Source organism: Aspergillus clavatus, genomic scaffold (genome assembly GCF_000002715.2).
Source record: "Aspergillus clavatus NRRL 1 1099423829802 genomic scaffold, whole genome shotgun sequence".
Lineage (NCBI taxonomy): Eukaryota > Fungi > Ascomycota > Eurotiomycetes > Eurotiales > Aspergillaceae > Aspergillus > Aspergillus clavatus.
The window spans coordinates 2,083,541-2,104,279 of NW_001517097.1; the positions used below are offsets into that span (position 1 = coordinate 2,083,541).

General features: G+C 48.5%; 2 protein-coding genes across 2 annotated transcripts, besides 5 other annotated features; both read right to left on the reverse strand.

Annotated features, from left to right (window-relative positions):
* Positions 1 to 8,187: 8,187 nt before the first annotated feature.
* ACLA_040360 (KxDL motif-containing protein) lies at positions 8,188 to 8,712 on the reverse strand (the record flags this gene model as incomplete). The annotated part of the gene is made up of 2 exons (XM_001271245.1): positions 8,188 to 8,344; positions 8,408 to 8,712. The coding sequence occupies 2 exons, from the start codon at positions 8,710 to 8,712 to the stop codon at positions 8,188 to 8,190; spliced, it is 462 nt and encodes a 153-aa protein (XP_001271246.1).
* A 696-nt stretch (positions 8,713 to 9,408) lies between these two features.
* Positions 9,409 to 9,430: a microsatellite.
* Positions 9,428 to 9,447: a microsatellite.
* An 816-nt stretch (positions 9,448 to 10,263) lies between these two features.
* Positions 10,264 to 10,284: a microsatellite.
* A 3,319-nt stretch (positions 10,285 to 13,603) lies between these two features.
* Positions 13,604 to 19,553, reverse strand: pkhB (putative sensor histidine kinase/response regulator; the record flags this gene model as incomplete). The annotated part of the gene is made up of 3 exons (XM_001271246.1): positions 13,604 to 13,906; positions 13,964 to 14,077; positions 14,139 to 19,553. The coding sequence occupies 3 exons, from the start codon at positions 19,551 to 19,553 to the stop codon at positions 13,604 to 13,606; spliced, it is 5,832 nt and encodes a 1,943-aa protein (XP_001271247.1).
* A 585-nt stretch (positions 19,554 to 20,138) lies between these two features.
* Positions 20,139 to 20,211: a microsatellite.
* Positions 20,212 to 20,241: 30 nt separating this feature from the next.
* Positions 20,242 to 20,355: a microsatellite.
* Positions 20,356 to 20,739: the final 384 nt, after the last annotated feature.

The following is a 20,739-nucleotide window of genomic DNA, read 5'->3' on the forward strand; positions in this document are numbered from 1 at the left end:
GAGGCAGAGCTGATTGTATATGAGCACAATCTTTTTTATACATAATGAATAGAACGAGTATGCCTGGAAGGGGTTATGTGCAGATGATGATCCTATTTGAAGCTATAGACTCCATATGGTCGTAAACACTCGTTTTTGGAGACCAGGAGGTAGCTATATATATATATATATCTAAACACCCGCTTCTGTGGGCTGTTGCATTATACTCAAGACAGTGAACTATACAACTCTTCAGGCCAAGAACTATTTTGAGAAACGTCCGCGACAGTATGGTTTATATACATTGATACTGCTTGCTCTTCGTATATCGGTACTATCCTCAGTTCCATCGAGATCAACAATGACCGTGTCTCCATCGGGTTTCTGGTTCTCAATGGCCCAGGCCCAGAGATTCAGGGGTTAAAATCATCCACCACCACATACCGAGCAAAAAAATCTACGAGCACCTCGACGCCTGCCCTTCTAGTTCTAGTAGGTGAGCAGTGCCGCCCTGAGGTCGCGCGACGGGGGGTCTGATCCAGGATGTTACAAAGGGACGATCGTGCTGCATTTCTTGGAACACAAATACCCTTTCGCGGAGACGAACTGGACATGGTAGACCTCAAGAAGATGCATATAATTAACGTTGCCTAAATATATTCATTCTCTCGTGTATGTCTCCTTTTCTGCTTCAGCAGCTGTGTCTATACCACTCGAAAGTGAATCCGAGCTGCTCGGGTTCAGCCGAAGAAAGAACGCGAAGTAGGCCACGCTCCTCCAGATCCTGACAATATGCTTTCATCAAAGAGAAATCTTCTGCAGATCGTCCGTGGTCAACGTGACGACTGCCATCACTTCTGTCGTTGTTGAGCCGCGCTCGGTTGCTCATGTCGTCGCTGGTGCTCTGTCGCAGTGATGCCCACCAGCCCCCAAGAATTTCTCGTGACCCACGAACTATGTTATTAATAGGCACATTCCAGGCAGTCCCCGAGATCGTTTGGGCATTAGGTTCTCTCTCCTTTACTCCTTCTGTAAGGAGCCTCCCTGTCTGTGCAGCCAACTGCGCAACCGTGGCATACTTATTATGCCAACATTTGTCAATGATACTATCAATCAGCGGGTCACCCTCTAACCTCGGAAATTCCATGTTCTGCAGTGCGTCCACAACCTTAGGTCCATGATCTCTCGGATCATCTGCAAGACATCGATCCCCATATACCTCGAAGCCGTAGTTTATGAAGTAATATAAGGACCCTAATGCGAACTGCTCTGTCCGAGGACTTAGCGCACCAGATGTTCCAGGTTGCCCTTGGGCTCCTTCACTGCTATTGAGCAGCCTTCCATATGGAGCCATGCAAGCCTCGAATTATGACCCAATTTCTGCTGTATAATCAAAACCAGACAGTTGCAGTTGGTCCCGGTCGAGCAAGACATTTTCAGGCCGCAAGTCGCCGTGGGCAAGGTTGAGCGATTCAAGGAAAGCGACGGCCTGAGCAAGATCATTAATCCATCTCTTTCACAGTGGAAGAGGCTCCAGACTTTCCACTTTCGTTACCATCATGGTTTTCTGATCCCAAATCTGGCGGTTTTGTATTCGAGAAGATAGAGATATATCTAGAGACCAGTCAGCCCCATCTCTATCAGTAGCCGATCAGAGTCTCACCTCTCATGTACTCGAGGAAGATACCATTGTCTGCGTGAAAGAAGCACTGTACTATATAAGGGCAAGGTGTATGTCGTAGGAATGTCTCGTAAATCTTGAGTTCCCTTCGAAATTGCTCCCTTTCGAAGTCTCCATTCTTTGGTACCTTGACCACAATGCGGGGATGTACTTCGTACACGAACGATATACCGCCTCCCCATATCCAGTGCATGTCAGGAAACTGGCGTTGGATATCCATGGCATCAAGGTGATGCGAGAATTATACTTTTTTTTGAAGAGCACGAAAAATGGCGTTGTGAGTTTGGGGAGAAATCTGGACAAAGGAAAGGAAGGCTACATAAAGGGGAAGCTAGGGGCTTCGATCACTTAATACATGCTGTTTGGTTGATATCTGGCGCCTGCCATGTTCGTCAGCTTCCAGCCACTCCACTAACCTACCATGATAAACATGGATAGAAGCATGGTGCAGGCTTGTTGATAGAGGTATTCTGCAGTTGTGTAAAGCAGAATGGGAGTGGATATTATCCACCTTCCCTAGATAGTAAGGCCTACCACACTGGCTATGAATCTAGTAATCTATGTAGCCTTAGTAGTGAAATGATTTTAGATAACTAACCAGTAGGAAATTAGGAAATTAGGAGCGTATTAATTTTTAGCTATAATATTAGATAATCAGCCTAATAGGTAGGAGAAATATATATTAGCAGGACCTTAATACCTAGGTAGGCCATAGATATAGCATAACAGGCAGGGCTTATAGCTTTAATTAGTGCTACTATTATAGCTATGAAGCATACCTAGAATATCCTTATCTTAGCATATTCCTAGCTTCTTTAGCGGCACTATATCTAATCCCGCATACTGGAGAAACCGAATGTTAGGCTTTGTACGCCTACTCCTCCATCTAGCTGTGGCAGCGCTGGCTATGTCCCTCATACGCCTAATCGGCCAATTGATATTCAACGCCAAGAATCGTCAATTCAAATAATTACTATTCGACAGCGCTCAAAAACACCAGAGGAAGCTCTTCTCTACGGCTACAGCAGATAAAGAAGGGATTTGAACAGCCGTATCATCGGGCTACTATACTGGCGCATGAAAACGCACGTCTACCACCAGAAGCAAAAGCGAGCTCAACCAACCAGGCGAATAGCATATAAAGGTGGAATGAGTGAAATGGGGGCTCAGGAGCAGCTACAAACTGAGTTATATGCTGTTGACAACGATGCTGCTGCTACTGCGGAGGCCAGCGGAGGCTCTATATTGACCAATCAGAGGCCCCAACTGCGATGTGAAAATTGTAGACGGAGAAAGAGGGCATAACCGAAAACGATGCCCTCAGTCAGCTGAGAGTAGTAATAATTGAATTTAATTGGTTGTTATTGAAATATATATGTATGTGTGCGTGTTGGGGGGTAGGCGGGCCGTGGCCACTCGCTTGCGGGTTACGTTACCTAGGTTCCTAACTTCAATTTCACCACTTCACCTACAAGAGCACCCGTTTGGTCAGGGTTCTAGTGAGAAGGAAGCGTTGTCTCATTTCATGCGTCAAGTCCTCAGCACGGTAACTATGAAAAGAGTTCCTTTCAACCTTAAGCTGGGCTCCGATTTTAAGAGCTTCCTACTACTCTTAATAAAACTTATAAAATACCCACTATTATGCTCACCTATTAGATCTGCATAGCTATTGCCGGCCTGCTTGACTAAATTTTGAGTATGTTTGAATGGCTTACTATTGTATAGTATTTTAGTGCGTTTAGTTATATCCAGCAGTATGGTGAGGCTTTATATTACTATAAGATTAGAATCAGGCTTAATAAAGTTAACGGCTAGACTATTAATTAAGCTATAGGCATGGGCCGCATGGCTAATAGTCTGCTTAAACTAGATGACTAGCTTATTAGGGCTGGAGCTAGTATATAGTTCTTTATTAGTGTCTTTAGCCTTGCAACTTTAATCTCAAGCTGGTGTACTGTGTACATAGAATGATGACTAGCAGAGACAGAGCAGGTTGAGGGATATATATAAGTTGTTTAGGTTTATCTAGGGAATAGATATCATAGAATTAGAGCTTAGCTAATAGACCCAACTTTGCTGCTAATTAGTTCATTATATTGGGGTTGTTCTCGGCCATTTATAAAGAGTTTCTACTCAAAAATAAGTAGTCCATGAGGGCTTAGGTCCCTTACCAAGCATTGACCATGTCTTCTTTTCCATTTTGGGGAATCAATGGATAGAGAATGTTAAAAAGTCAGAAATATTAGCAGGAAGGAGATGGTGTAGAGATTGCAGGATCTTAATGGAGTCGCGGGATGAATGGTTCAGATCTATCTATAGCTATGTGGGAACACTTCAATGTTGGTGGACGCCTGACCCTGCGCTTATGTAGACCGATCAGCACCTCGTTACTTTGTTCTCCTCTGAGCCCTACTACTTTCTCTCATTGCTTAGACTATGGAAGTCAGGCAAATACTGGGGTAAATCATTAAAAGTTGAGTTTGCAAAATGATGAAGTACTACCTAGGTACCTACTTAGTAAGTACTAGGTGGAATCGACTCCATACATGAGTATTTGCTCCTTCGCTTCCACGCCTGTGCTCGCGCTCCCAGGTAGGTAGGTATGTATTTGGGTATTCAGCTTATTCTTTGTACCTAAGCTTTATATTTATATACTTGTAATAATCTGACCTTACCATTCACCTGACAGTTCTCTGGAAACGGTCCAACCTGTGGGTTATTTGGTTGAAGCGTTGCTACTTCGAAGGTTTCTCAAACCATGTTGTATCCTTATTATCTCAATAGTATTTATTTACATTTACCTAATCAGTTCAAAGGTGACAGATGTAAGCTCAAGACCTGTCTGAGACCCGGTAGCTTATTTGTAGTTGTGTATTCAATTCTCTATCAGAATAAAGGGCAGTAGTAATGTATCCTTAATGAACTAGTAGTTTGTAGCTGTGTTTTCTGGGATGTCGCTTATAGAAAATCAAAAACTCAACGGTGGATCCTTGAGCTATGAGCCTGGCCACGGATGTAGACCTGGGGTATGTGTTGGACTTGACTCTCCTTGTTCGTGCGCCCTCATTTTTGCGGGCTGCTAATGCTGAAAGTTCATGGTTTTTCTTCCTTTTGTCTGAGCGAGTTTTGTATCTCGATTTATATTCGGTTTGTACAATATGGATATCGTAGGCTTTTCGAGGTCTTACTGTCCCAGGACAGCCCTTTTGAAAGGCAGGTACCTGCCTAAATGGTAGCACCATGTAAGATTTCCGGGGTTTAGGCCTAGTCATGAGTACACTACAGCTTTCCTGCCAGTTTGAAGTTGTTCGGTGGATAAACATACAGACCGTAGTTAAGCAAGAGCAGATAGGGCCAACCGCGTAATGATTTCATAGTAACTTCCTGAATTATCGCGAACCAGATGGTGTTGTTGTTGTTTCCCCCCCCCCTCGAATAACTTTCTCCATTCTAGGTACACTTGTCCCGATCATCTTGCCTCGTCGCCTTGCGTTCTTAAACGGTCAAAAAGAGAAGTGCAGTGATCAGGGAAGGCATTCGGCTTGTTTCGATTGGAGATCCATGGCAGTATCAACGATTTGGGGCATAATACTTGGCATTTCCTGTTTTCTTGCTTGGGACAGGGTCACATTGCTCCTCAGAGTGTATATCATGCAGTTCATCATCGAGGCAAATGATTCAACTATTCCCCTTATCTGAGACTGCTTGCATTAGCACAGTCCATAAAGAACACACAGGGTCTGATGATGCTCAGCTTTTGCTGACTTGCTTGTATGTAAGAGGATCATATATATGAAATGATGTATCATTATCCCGTAGGGAATATGAAATGTATGATGCCCTGCAATGTCAGAATATCCGGGTTCAGACACAGCAAAAAGAAGTGAAGGGACGTTTGGCCAAGCGAGGTGTGTTGTCAAGGTTCAAAGAATCCATGGCGAGGTAGTTTTGTTCTGTAGAGCAAACATGGGAATCAAACCAGCGGGCCAGCACTCCATGAAAACGCGTCGGAGGCCAAGACTGTTCTCCCAGGCCACTTTTACTGGAAATCAAGAACACCTAGCTGGCGTGTACCATGTCACTTCGGGAGGCCCTACAATCGTCAAGTCTCGAGTTTAACTCGCAAGCGCGGTATTGGATTGGAAGAGGTGAAAAGACGAGCGAGGCAAATAAAGCAAGGGGAGTCAAATAAGAAGATGGAGAGGAGAGGAAAGATGAGTTTTACTCGTGAGAAGAGCCGCTTAATTGATGCCTTGAGCGTGGAAAGTTGTGGCTCCTTAGGTAACGCGCGAACCAACTTCAGCCGATTACAAAAGGGGGGCAGCATGAAGGTCATCATTCCGTAGACATTTCATGGCTTACTTCTATGATTGCTCTCCACTAGAAGAACATAGCAGCAAGAGACCTTCCGCCCCCGTCTTCTTCTCATGACATACAGATGTTTCATAGATGCCTCCTACAATATGGTACACATTAAACCCAACCCAAGGAACTAATTAGCTCAGTGGTAGAGCAAAATACTTCTAATATTTTGATCCAAGTTCGAGTCTTGGAGTCAAACCACATCCTGAGATGTACTCAGTGAACGCTGAACCTGACTCTGAGCGCCCTTAGAAGCGGCGGCCGCTGGAAAAGGAAAGGTCCACAAGCCAGGAAATATGGTACTCCATAATGTAGCGTGATATAGTCTGTGCTAACTACCTAGTGTATCTATGGTATAGTAGTGTTTCAGAAGTTTGATTTGAAGCAACCAACTGAGCTCACCCTTGACTACGTAAGAGGCATACGGGCAATGGATTGGAAGACTTCAGAATCAAGCCTACACCTAAATAAATTACTAGATTCATGGCTAGTGTGGTAGGGTGGATAATATCTACTCTTATTCTGCTTTACACAACTGCAGAATACCTCTAATATCTAAGTAAAGCAGCTTAGAAACTAGCATAGGTATAAAGAGAGGATATAGATTAAGAATAAGTATTGGTATTAAAAAGATAAGTAAATCACCTTTAAGGATAAATAAATCATCCAACTTACCTAGCGTACCCTCTTAAAGCAGCAATAACTAAAAGAGGAAAGAAAAGCATGCCTGTAGATTGTGGAATAATATCCTTACCTATCTAGTATCTACTACCCAGTAAAATCATCATTGAACGGGTCACATCATCACATCTACCAATTGAATATAGGTAGTCCAGACTGCCGACTGCGAAACTTGTTTCGACGCTCTCCATGCGCAACCCTTCCTGGTAGCACCTGAATTTTGACTTCACGCAGGAAGCATCCCACCATACGCCCCGTGGCAAGGCTAAGTGACCGATGACAGGCCCCTTTGCACGTCGAACTACGAAGTATGGGACCCCCCCTTAGCCCAGAGCCGCACGTCTACCGTGTCTACGGCGTATCTGCTGTCTACCGGCCATTACTAAGGACGGCCACGAAAGAACGCGTCCGTGACCGAGACGCGTCTCCTAGCCTGCTTGAAGTTGAGTCACGGCCGAGTCCCCTACGGTACTGCTAGCTATTGGATCACGCCACGAACAATCAACCCACCACGCGAACCATTGTACCCGGCATCTACGGAGTGTGGAGTACAGTTCAGACCCACAGGCGACTCCAGGATCGAGATCTCGCTGCCCGAAGGTCTGACGTGCATGCGTCCTGCTACTGCAGGGGTCGGCGGCCGCGCCGCCCCGCAAAAGCGGCAAGCAGGATGAACCGAAAACGGAGGGCGGAGCGGAGGCGGGACGAGTACCAAGAATATCCGCTGGCAGGCGGGGGACAGGGGACAGATTGCTTCTCCTTGCTCATTCCTGGAGATTCGGAGGGTCAACGCTTGGTGGACCGAAAGCCTCAGCCTTTGATCCGGTCATCTGCTTCCTGGAAACCGGTGGTCCCGATGCCCTGGGTATGCCGTCCCTCGCTGTTCCGCGGAGTCCTGGGAGACTGATTGAAGCAACCAAGGGAGATGAGTCTGCCAGCACAAGATAAAAAAGACAAAGCGTTCCCATAAGGTAAATTTTGATCATACAAGATCATGGTGATCAGCAGGAAACATATATACCCCCCGAAAACCAAATTCGCACCCAGATTCCCAAATTTGCAAGCCGAAAAAAGCAGACGCGCCAACCCAAACCTACCTAGACAATCGAATTTGAACCCAGAATCATCACTGTCGTAAAGAGAAAAAAAGGAAGGAGCCATCCGTGAATGAGAGCAAACAACACTCTCGGGAAAGCTAATTCTCGTCATCGAAGGTGTATTTATTCGATGCTCGTCGGTACTCGTCAGGATACGCCCTCTCGGCCTTAGTTTTCAAAGCACTGGAAGCACAATTCTCGTCAGTCATCTTGATTCGGCATGAAATTCTCCATTATCTCGCAAGCAGTCGAGATATGAACCTGACGCCTTTGCCAAGAATATACTCATCGGCGGAGCGCGGCGGGATTGCATCGCTTCGGTGGAGCGGAATTCAACAACATCCATGATGTTCTTCAATTTCAACGGTGATGAAAATGGCGCAAAACTCACTTCACACGCTTCTGAGTCCACTCAAGATCACGCTTGGTCTCCCGAGCAACCTTGATGCCTTCCGAGAAATTGGCGCGCACACCCTTCAGACGGCGCTGAGCGAGAGCTTGTAGTTCGAGAAGCTCTCGTTGTTTGGCATTGAGCTGGCCGGATCTAGTCAGTCACGAAGTTAGTCCCTCAGTTTCTGCAGTGACTTTGCGGAAGAATATAACTCACGTTTGCGCCTGTTTTGCGAGTCCTCGGTCCAATGGCGTCGGGTCGAAGACATCTTGCATGCGGTCATTCAGGACGTCAACAACATCGATACCGGAGTACGAGGTGGAGCTCGACTCATAATCGCCGCTGAGCACTCCAGTGCCGTAGCTGAAACCGGAGGTGCGACTGCCGGTGGTAGTGCTCGCGTCGGAAATATCTGGCGGGGAGCCAGAAACACGACTGATGGGAAAGAGACTGGCAGGAGCTGGAGCCTTTGAGGGAACATTGATGGGAAGTGGAGCAGGCTGGTAACGCTGGGTGGCCATTGTGGTATGATGTCTTGCTCACAGGGAAGAACGTCTGACTCAAGATCCGAAGGATAGCAGCGTGTCGATCAAAGAAATGAGCGCAAGATGAATCGAAGTTCTGAGCAAGGGATGTATATATTGAAGAATGATGAGGTAGAGCGTGAAGATATAGTTATGAGAGGAGGAACGAGAGGGATCAAAGTTGTGTACAGGGTAGGACCAGGACTGATGGGATGGAAAAGGGAAGAAGGAGAAGGAGACATGACGGACGGAGAGATGAGGGTATTTATAGCCCTCGACGGAGGCTCATCCATCCGAGGACAAGGCCTTTCGAGAATCCACTGCCCTTGGACAGAAGAGAAAAAGGAAAAGGGGGGGGGTGGTGGGAAGAGGGCAACGAGGATGATGTGACGGCGGATGGAGGAATCATTGGGCAGTTGTCCCATTCGGGAATCTCTTCTCCCTTCTCCCCCTCAACCCTTGACCTCCCAACTCTTCCTCCTCCCCCAATCCCAACCTCTCAATTCCGCCTGTTCCTCAATCTCTGGTCGCCAATTCGCTCTTGATTCCGACATGACCCCGCTTGGGGTGGAAAGACAAAACTTACGCGAACGATCCCCGGTGGACGGACACTGGTCCAGCCATCTCGATCTTCCTCCATTCGGATGCCCTTCCATTTCTCTGTGGCGAAGATGAAGTCGGACATGCGATAACAAAAAAAAAAAAAAAAAAAAAATCAAATCAAATCAAATCCTCCCTATCCGTCTTGGGCTCCGATGGGGCCACAGAATGAAGAAGAAGATATGGTGGGAAGTGGTGAGTTGGTGAGGTTATAAATATGCCCTTTCCCCTTGCGAGCTTCGGCGGAAGCTCTTGACTACTTCCACCTCTACCTCCCTCTTTCTTGGTTTTTTCTTTTCTACGACTCTTTCAATGCATGGTAATTATCTCTTCCTAACTTGTCTTTTCAGAGTTCGATCCCCAGACTTTGTTAACCATGCATAGCTTCAGCCATGGGTCAATGATCTCTCAGCTATATCAGGGGGCTTGGTGGCTGGAAGAAGGGCATGGATGGCTGCTCAGCAAGGGCCCAGCACGATGAGAGCATTGCATGACTAAAGGGCTGTCGGCAAGTGCCAGAATCAGGTTGCTCACCGTGGTGCTGCCACTCAATTCGCGGTACTCGCCTCCCAATTATTTCGAGGCGTTATACTGGTCAACTGTGCTGGAGCATATAATGCCAGTCCATCTGACGTTCACACTGCGTCGTTGCATCGATGTGGATGTGTGTTTGGGTTTGAGTAAGTGAGTTCAGGTATCATGAACTGATAGAACAAGGATGTGATTCGACCAGGTTTGTTTTTTTTTTTTTTTTCTCTACCTCTTGTAGTCGCTTTTCCCCATTTTGTTTTCACGCCATGTTAAACTTTGCCCTTTACCTTGACAAGAATGACGAAGGACTGACAGGTAGAGCAGAATTTGTGGAAAAGAAACCTCACAAACGGATTGATTATCACAAGCGTTGGACATCACTGCATGAGATGGGAGAAAGGTGGACAAGCCTCACAGAAAAAAAAAAAAAAAAAAAAATTCAAGGATGTCTTATCGAAGCACCCAAACGTGTCTTACCTCGCTCTGATCCCGGGAACAGGAACCGGGGGCCGCCTAAATGCTGTCTGGCCTGACACGAGAAAGTTCCAGTACAAGGACGATTACTGTGCAACCGCCAAAGTTTCATTAGTCTGCCTTTGGCTCGATGGGAGCCTAAAGAGAATATCCAGAAGACTCAATCTACGCTGAGACTCCAATTCGCCAATCGCAACCGTTACCATTGCCACCTTATGACAAGGGGAATCACAAAAAAAAAGCCTCCAGAAAAGACAAGCGCTTTAGACGCCGACGGCATGAAAAATTGGCTGCAAACGAGCGAAGTGGGCCTGGGGAAAGACCTTGACTACACAGTACGTGCAGGTTGCAGCAAGCAGAAAAGTGGAATGATCCATCCAATTGTTCTCTGAAAGTTTTGAGAATGCCAAGTTCCTGCAGAGTATCTCCATTGAGGGCCAGAGCAACAGCATCGTTTTCAAATGTGAGAGAAAATGGAGGAGAATGCCATTTTCCCCACCGGACTTCTCGAAAGGTTCTCTGCGGCTGACATGACTTGAGAGCTGCTTGGCACCGGATACTATGATTGCATGTTCTGCTATACTGGCCCGTCGGCTCGGACGAGGGACAACGAAGCCACTTAAGATCACCACCAATTGATATTTGGCTGTCCTCCGGTGTCGATGACATTACTCTCCATGCTTGGTGCCTTACCCAAGCTGCTTGATGCCTTATATGTCTTGACCAGTCATCCTGGTTCTTTTCAAGTCAGTATCAAGTATGCCTGAGGACGAACCAAATGTGGAAAGCGACAAAGGCATTGGCGTGATAAGAAACTAGACCGATTTCAGTTTTGACCGACCGGATTCCGGGTAGCACAATGAGGCCCAACGCACTACGGATGAAGCCCATTTTGCTCGACTTTCGCGTCCAGGGCCTTGCGCCGGCTTCCTTGTTTCTTTCAATCTGTCAAATTTGGATTTGTGTTTGCATTGGGTATTGAGAGCCTGCGGAAAAGGCCCGTCGAGTCGATATCTTGACCGTTTTGTCCCGCCTTCATTGACCGCGGCAGGCTACTTCTAGTCATCTCGCCAAGTTCATCTGCACTTCTTTATTCTCTTGAGTTTGTCACAGGTATCAGAACGTTTTCTGTCATTTCAACAAGAAATACCCCTCTTTGAGTTGTATTCACTCTCGTCCGATGAGCTGGGTAAGGTCTGTGTTCTAGGATGGTGGGCACCACCTCTTACAGGCTAGAGCATGCAGGAAGGCTGCTGCACTTCCATCGATGCGGCGTCATGTATTCTGCGAGACAAATTTTCAGTTTCCAGTGAGCACTCGAAGACACCGGCCCAAAATGCACCGCGAGAGTTGCGAATGTGGGGTTGGATCCAACTCACCTATTGCGCCGTTGCGTCTCACCGCCACAAGCAAGCCCGATGCCTGATACAGCTTCAACCAATCGGCTTCCCAAGGCATTGGTGTTGGATTCTTGTGCGGAATAACGTTGATCGACAGACAACGATTGCAGAGTTCGGAAAGACTGAGTTCGACGATGACGATACTGTCAGCCAGGTCCAAGGTATTGTCTGACTACTCAGGGGACTGACTACTTCTGATCATATGGTCACTATCGGAAGACTCCTGCCCCGAGGACTTGAATTTATCCCTCATGCTCATGGAGTTTCCCGGACTCCATCGCGCATTGCATTGCAATGGCGCAAGGAGTTGTGAACTTCCCATCTGACCCGTTCATCTTCCATGACCCCTTCCGAACTCCTCATTCGTACCATCCGACAGCTATAAATCATCGCAAGCCACTGCCCTCGATACACCTCATCATCCATCTCCAGATCACGTAGTACAAACCCTCATCCAAAACCCAGCTGACAATGACAAAGAAACCAGTCGGGACCGCCCTCGCCCCCCGGGAAGAAAAGAAAAACAGCACCGCATCCCGGACACCCATCCGTATCCTCGCCTCGCCTCATCGTCGTCATCAGTCACACCCGGCCAGCGCGTTACACTATCCTCGCCCCGTCAATCCTGACCGAATCGGAAGTTTACATCCCTTTTCCCCATCCTTACCTCGACCACATGGCCAGATCGAAGGTCTATCTCGCACTAACACGATCACGAACCCGATCATCGCATCAGCAGCCGATTAGCGAGCCCGAATCCCGCATGGAACTAGAGGGAAGTCTAAGCCTCGCCCCTTCCAGTCACTCAAGACCCCACCCTCTCGAGCGCGAAAAAGAATAGATGCGTTGATGCTGTGTTCCACCCAGCGCTCTATCAACCCATAACATACTTGCAGGAATCTGCAACGGGATGTTTGCAACTGGACCGATACAGCATATCTGCTGAGGATGTTGATGTCATCTGTGTCTGTCTCACGGAGTGAGCCGGTTGAACTTGCTGGCTTGGTGGGGAGAGTGTGTTCTGCACGACGTGCGGTAGTATCAGACTCCTAGTAGAATAGTAGACTAGTAGGTATAGTGGAAAGCAATGTTCTCGGTAGAGCAGGCACGTAGGACATATTACCTGGCCTGTTGACTCTCTGCACTTCATGAAGAGGTTTGTCTACATATCTACAGTGGAGATTGCCAAACGGACGAAACCAGTTATAGACAGATATATATAAAGGTAGAAACTAGCCAGCTATGCAGGGTATATCACTGTACATCGATTATCTATTTAGCAAGTAATAGCACAAGACTGCGAACAGCAAGGCGCAATTCTCAATCACCAGCAAATACAATTCCCAAGCGCAAAATCCATGCTCGTAAAAGTGGTATCTAAAAGCAGACCGCGCAGAGGGGGAGTCTGGGCGAAAATAAAGAACCACAGGTAAAATTTGTCCCCCAGTAACCAGATCCGAGAACTGACGCCATGCACACAAGGTCAAAGGTCCCAAAGAACAATCAGCCGGAATACCTCGGCAACCCCCCCTTCCCGATGCTGGAGCAGGTATCGATTAACCTCGCATGCCGTATGCAAAATGTGAAAAGAGTAGAAAATCCGTCATCGTGGGAGGGGATTCAAACAAGGCAATCGAGGTAGAAAGTAGAAAGAAGAAGAACAAAAAGTAACAGTAAATGCTATCAATGTAAACCCTCCCTGAAGGCGCCGTTCCGACGGATAGTTTCTCTTTGCCGTTGCATAACCCCAACCCAAGCCAAAATGAGAAAAACAAAAACAGTAAACGTAACGCTGCACGGTTGCTGAGGTGTTGCTGGGACGAAAGATCGGATAGAAGAGGGTTGTGAAATTAAGAGTATGTGTCAAGCCCCAGGCTTTGCACTCATGGTACGACTGACGCAGCGGACAGATGGCCCTCCGAGTCGGTTTGGAGACGATCCCGAAGAAGAAGTAGTGGTCGGTCGGGCGAGAGCAATCCCATCATCATCTTCCCAAGATCATTGTGCTTGATAGGCTTCGTCACATAGTCGTTAAAGCCAGCGCGTGCAGCATTCTCGATCTGATCCGTCATTGCATTGGCGGAGAGAGCCATGATCGGTATTTGGGGATAATGATTCTTCAATTCCCAGGTGCGAATTTCACGGCAGGTTTCGTAGCCGTTCTTGACAGGCATTTGAATGTCACACTAGAACAGATGGTCAGTTACGAAAGGATTTTGACGGATCTGTATCTAGATACTCACGATGATCAGAGAGTAATACCCCGGCTCCTTGGAGAAGACCATCTCGGTACATTCTTGCCCATTGGCCGCAGTCTCAGCCATGACCTTGATCTTGTCAAGATACTTCATCATCACCTGAAATTGTCATAAGACATTAGAAAAGATAGAAGCAAGGGGTCGGTAAATGGTGACATACCATGCGATTTGTCTCGTCATCTTCGACCAGCAATATTCGGTAGCCTTTATTTCCAATAACCTCCTTCACAATCTTCGACATGGTTTTGAAGTTATTGTTGATCTCCCTAGCCATGTCCTGATTTCTGTCTTTGCTCAAATCTCGTTGGTTGCTAGGGTCAAAGATGGTCGAGAAGGCAGAAGGCTTGACCGGTTTCGGCACAGTAAAGACACGCCTTCCGCTCGACGATAGGTCCATGATCTTTGAATTGATCTGTCGCTTTTGGTACAGGTCGGAAATGATTACAAGAGCCGGGGCTGTGGCCGGATCGCAGCCAGAAACGTACTGCATCATCTCCTTGATATCATCCACGTTGGGTAGATTAAGTACCAAGTGAGTCGGTTGCGATGCGGATCCATCGTTTATGGAGTCTCGCCAATCCTCAACGTCAGGCAGTGACGAGATCGAGAATGGGATATCGTGGGGCACCACCTGCTCAATATGCTGTTTGATGGCTTTCCGTGCGTGATCCAATGGACACAGGATGAGGATAGAAAATGGACTTCGGTTCTGTACACCAAGAGTCCCCGCAGGTGAAACCTGTACGGACATTGATGGTGGTTGCTGCGGAGGCAGGAGGGCATCATTACTGGGTCCAGTCGCCGGGTGTGCACGGCTTTGAGTCGCATCCATCTGAGGTGAAAGTTTTATGGCGTCCGCGCCGGCTGAAGGGCTCATTCCAAGAACCTCGGGAGTTGGGAGAGCAGAAGACACAGATGAACGATCGAGAAAATTGGTGAAGGGAAACCGTGCAAATGACTCAAAGCCACTCGGAGGCTGAGATAGGGGAGATTCCAGAGCGGGAGATAAGTCAGCGGGTTCTAGCACCTTGGGGTCAGCCGAATCCCTCGAATAGAACAACAGTCTCTGGAGGGAATCCGGTTTGGGCTGCGCCCCAAAGGCCTCCGATGTGCTCGAAGACTGCCGAACAAGGCGAGGGTCCTCCGCTGAGGGTGGAGGTGGAGCGTCAACCTTGACGAAGAACGAAAACTTTGCGCCCTGCCCTTCCTTGCTGCTTGGGGTCAGCCGCCCCCCATGCATCTCGACCAGTTGCTTCGACAAGAATAGCCCCAATCCACTACCAGCATTCTGCTGAGAGGCATTCTCTCCCAATTGACTGAATCGTTGCATCAGCCGTTCGGAATCCCTGGCGCTGAAGCCCTTCCCGGTGTCCACCACGTCAAAGTTCAGCATCAATTCTGTTTCCTTGAGAGGCACTGAAACGTCGCAATACATTGAGCACCTGATGTAGACCTCCCCCTGGGCGGTGAACTTGACTGCGTTACCGACAAGATTGATCAGGACTTGCCGAATGCGGAATCTGTCACCAATGACCATAGGTGGCACATCCACATCCATCAAGTAGTTGAGTTCCAGGCCTTTGTCGAGAGCCCGGGAAGAAACAGTGTCGATCACATCTTCAATCACAGAACGCACATGGAACCAGGAATTGACCAAGGACATCTTTCCAGCCTCGACTCTGGAAACGTCGAGAATGTTGTCTACCAATTCGCGCAAGTTGGTAGAACTGTTCTGAATGGTGTCGAGCATACGTCTTTGGTCAGTATCAAGCTGCGTATCAAGAATGAACGGGATCGTGCCGAGAATGCCGTTAAGAGGTGTTCGAATCTCGTGCGACATGTTGCTGAAAAACTTCGTCTTGGACTCCATCTGGTGGTTCAATTGTTGCATGGCACGGTTGAGTTCCCGCTCCAGATTCTTGCGATCGTTGATATCAGTGCATGTGCCGTACCACGAAGCTTCACCGCTGCCGAAACTGCTGGTTTCAACCCGAACCAGGCGGACAAGGTGCCATCGGTAGTCGCCTCCCTTAGAGCGCAGACGAATCTCTGTCGAATAGAAAACACGGCCGTTCTCATCCTTTTGAACGGATGCGATCCCGAGTCTAACGAGCTCATCCAGTGCAGGCGTGACACCGTGCGGGAAATGCCTACCGGGGGAGCTCACTTTCTCTTTACCAGCATCTTCGGCGGCCCCATTGGATTCGGCAGATGGCTTCCTGGGGGCTTCCGAGAGATAGGAAGAGAGAGAGCTGCACTTTTCTAGATCATCAGGATGGATATGCTTTGCGAAACCAAAATTGAGTGCATCCTCCAGCTTCTGGCCAGTATACAGGTGCCATTGCTCATTCACAAAGATAAGACCACGATGTTCGGTTGCTTCAAACACGACTTGAGGGATCGAATTGGAGAAGGCACGATATTTGGCGTCAATGGCGAATTTCTGCCGCTCTTGCACTGCTTTCAACTCTGCGATATGTTGCTCATGGATGTCAAGGAACGACCCGATCCAATACAGGACCTCTCCCGTGGAGGAAAGTAGCGGGTTTGCGCGAAAAATGAACCAACGGTAGGCTGCATCATCGTTAAACCGCTTGACGCGCACGCGTTCGGTGAACTGTGACCCAGTCCGAAGAGCGTTGGCCCATTCCTGCGACACATGTTCCCGCTCGCTCGGATGTATGTTCTGCCATGGGTCTCTCAGCTTTTGTTCCTGAGGCTGGCTCCTCCTATAAGCATCAAACTTAGAGTTGGTCCAAATTACCTCACCGCTCTGAGGCTTCGCGAGGAAGAGGTGGAGTGGAACTGAGTTTAGCATCAACTGTGCAATTGTGTCGGAAAAAGGGCGTGGAAGCTCTCGCTGCAACTGTGCATAGAAAGCAGTTGCTGAAGCGTGGCGAGAAGTGTGCTGAGTCGGTGATATGACTGGTGCAACCTTAGACTCTTGCAAAGGGGACAATTCTGCGACAGTGGGGTCTTGAACAGACGATTCTTCGCCGACCGAACGTTTTTCCCATACTCTCCCTGGAGAAGTGGGCGTCGATGCAGCGGTTTTCTTCGGCTTTGAGAGTTTATTCCGATGATGGGTGAGAGCATCTCGGACGCTTTTGGATCGCTGAACGTTAAAGTAGCTATCCACAGCCTCGTTCCCACTTTTCGCACTCGGTCCTGGCGATTCACCAGGATTGAGGGCTGCACCTGCCGTGGAATATCCAAGGTCAATGCCCGGCGTACCAAAGCCAGATATGGCTGGACTAAACTTGGTCGAATTGGATCTTTCACCTGGGCTGGAGAGACTGGCACGGGCAGATAGCGAAACATCGTCAGCAAAGTGATAACTGATATGTCCGCTAAGTCCAGCGACGAGTTCCATTTCGCTGCTCTCGTCAGAGAACGTGCCACCAAGACCGAGTATGTGACCAAAGCGGGGGATGTCCACGCGTGAGCTGAGCTGGCGCTCGAGCTGGCTGTACTGTTGCGCCAGATTGAAAGAGGTGGTGAGGTGGGGCATAAAAAATGCCAGAGATTGTCTCAGGCTCGAGGGATAGGGTATGATAGGTGATAGGATCGAGATAACTGCAACTGGGAATCTCAATGTTGAGGGTGACGTCTCTTTGGAACGTCCGGCGTGGAGTAGAGGAATATGAACCACCGACTTTGCCAAATCGACACCAATTGCTTCCAGGGGTTCCGTGTTCGAATAGTCATGAGGCGGTGGGTGCTGCGCAAAAGCGCTCTCATCAACGGTGTGGATAGTGAAGAAAGGATTCTGATCTGCGTGCGCGCGGGGTGCTGGAGAAGGCGCTGGGGATTGTGACCATGGAGACGGCGGTACTTGTTCATATTCGTCGTACACATGCATTAGCGGAAATCGTTGGGAACATGAACTGGCAGTACTAAGGTTGGATGCAGATCTAGGGCGTGCGTTGTGATTGTATTGTGGGATTTGTTGCGGTGTTTGGGACGGCTCCGTCGTAGGTGTTACCTGGACCGTGTCCTCTGGTGTCTGAGCGACTTCGCCATGTGCCGACCTGGGTGTCACGACTGGATTCTGTGAATACTCCCGCGTGAGCACAACCGGTTTCGTACGCCCGAAGAGTTTCACTACTCCTGTCCTCTTGATGAGGGGATCAGGCTCAACCTCTAGCGGTCGAGGTAGAGGGAAAACAGTGTTTTGATCATTGCACTGAGAAGGATTAGAGGGATCACAACTTTCCTGGATTCGGGCCGTAGGGGTCTCTTGTTCAGGAATCGAGGCAACGCCAGGTGTGCCCAATTCGGAAACAGACGGCATTTCATGACGATGCATGTTAGAGCCTTCCCTCATCTTTTGGATATGCTGAGCTCGACTCATGTCATGCCAACTAGTCGCTGTCCTTTCTTTTCCAAATCCGGCAAACGAATGGCGCGACAGTAGGGTCGGACGCTTGGGAAGAAGGGGCGGAACCGGTCCATCTCCGGCCTTCTCTTTCGCGACTTCCTCTTTCTTCAATTTCCCAGCAACTCCAGCGTCCTTGTGAGTTGGATAAACCGGTGTGATCGTCTCATTGTGCCCAGCGACAGGGTTTGCGTCGGGGCTCCATACCGCTTTTTGGCCCCATGGAACGTTTTCGAGGTCCGTTGTGTCGCCCGGCACAGCAAGTGACACTCTCTCCGCACCATAGTGAGTCTTCAAGATTTCTACGACATTCGCCCACCATGCTTCAAGCCCCGAGTCCGCATTCAGTTGCAAAGTCAGGTCATAAAGGTTAGGGGTGGGATAGGAAGCATCGTCCGGAACAAGCTTGTGATCTAAAGGTAGAAATGCACCTCCCGAGACATATTTGTTGATAGCAGGCTGCCGGTCGTCCTTTGATTGTGTTGGTGCCATATGGATCTTCAACTTCTCAGACGGGAGGGTCAGTTTGAACTGGCCCGAGTGCGATGTCGCGTCCTGGATTGGCTTTGCGATCTGCTGCAAATTCATCTTAGGAAACGGATACGATGGAGTCTGGTCAATGGCTTTCGAGATATCATCCTCCAGGTCCAGGGCCTTGACTGTGCCAGCAGAACCAGTCGAATCTGAGTGCAAGGTTCCGGTAGCGGAAAGGGCAAACTTCGGAGGGGAGAGGTTCGAGATGCGCCGTTTCCTTGCTGAGTCGTGCAATACCGACGAACCGGTATTTGTTTCTCGGTGGTTCGACGGGTTGTGATCCTGGGCTTGCTGCATCTGCTGATAAACCAGTAATTCTTCCATCTGTCTGCGGAGTTCTTTCAGAGTTTGCGAGCTCCGTCCTTCCTCCAAGCAGCCTTCGTCTGGATGGACATTAGCGCCTAGGGTGGACGACGGCATCTGACGCGCATTTGCGCTGCTCCCATGCGACACCTGGGATATGTGCGAATGTGTTTTTCGTGCATGATCGCTTGTCGCGATCTTCTTCTCGAGGGGATATCGTTCGTCACTGGCCCGAGCAAGATTCGAAGCTGGCCGAGACGAAGCACGGTTGTATGGGTTTGCTGCTGTTGGGGGGATAGGCGAAGGAACCTCGGCCGGTGATGGTAGTGGAGATGTGCTCATGCCTTGTACTTCCCCCATCCTTGAACTTCCGCCACCGCCGAACAGATACTCAATTCTCCTGGGCGAATCCGACTCCACAGGAGGAAAATGAGGCACTCATCTCTCGGCCAGACCGGTCCGCAATAAAGGTAAATGGCACTAGGCGGGAGGTTCAAAAGAAAAATAACACTTTGCAGGTCTTGATGCTCTTGAGCGCGGCAACGATAGGAAGGTGGAAAACGGAGGAAGGCGAGTGAGTTGAAAGTCAATCGAAAAATCGAGCCAGCGATGAGATTCCAAAGGATACGATTAAGATAGAGGCGACAGTAATGTTGCGATTGGATAAATTCCTGCCAAATTAGATAGACCTGTAGATGAGTAAACCGACGTCACGAGAATTTGGGAGGCGAAAAATAGGACGAAACAACCAAAGAGGAACGTTGAAAAGGACTAATAGACGAAATAAAGAAGGACGGGAAGAAAAGTAAAGGGGGGGTGGTATATTTTTTTTTTATGATTTTATTCGGCTTGAGAGAAGGAATCCGAGGGAAGAACCAGAGTGTCTGTATCGTGAGTCCAGTGTGGTGGTGGGAATTGGAGGAGGAAGAAGGGGAAAAAAAAAATTGGTGGTGGTGGAAGTAGAGATGGCAGAGAGAGAGAGGCTGCAGCAATAATGGTGGTGGTGGTGGTTGTGGTGAGAAGAAAGGGAAGGGTCGACGTACAACAGGCAGTGGAGTAGTAAGTAGTAGTAGTAGTTAGTTACAATTACTAGTTTACTACTACTACTTGGAGAGTAGGTAGCAGGTCGCAGTACAGTAGTTAGTAGTAGCAGTAGTAAGAGATACTCCTACTACAAACTATGACTGTCTGTCTACTTCTAGGGACTTATCAGGCCAGTAGGAGATTATATGATGGTCTGGGAAAAGCTTCTGAGTGTGACAAAGAGCGAAGAGCAGTTGAAGGCTTTTTGGATACCAATCGATCGACTGACAGGCAGAGACAGTAGTACTGTGCCTAGTAGGTAGTGCCTAGTGAGCACTGAGCAGTAGACAATACTCACTCCGTAGTGCTGGAGGGGATTATAGTGGACTGTGGGAATAAGGAATTGGTCCGTCTCCGGGGGCTGTCCCAAGCTATGACGTAGGTGAGCCCGGCTGACCAAACCGTGGGACCTGGGAAGTTTGGGGGCTTTTGGAGACCCAGAAAGGCTTGGGAGAAAAAAAAA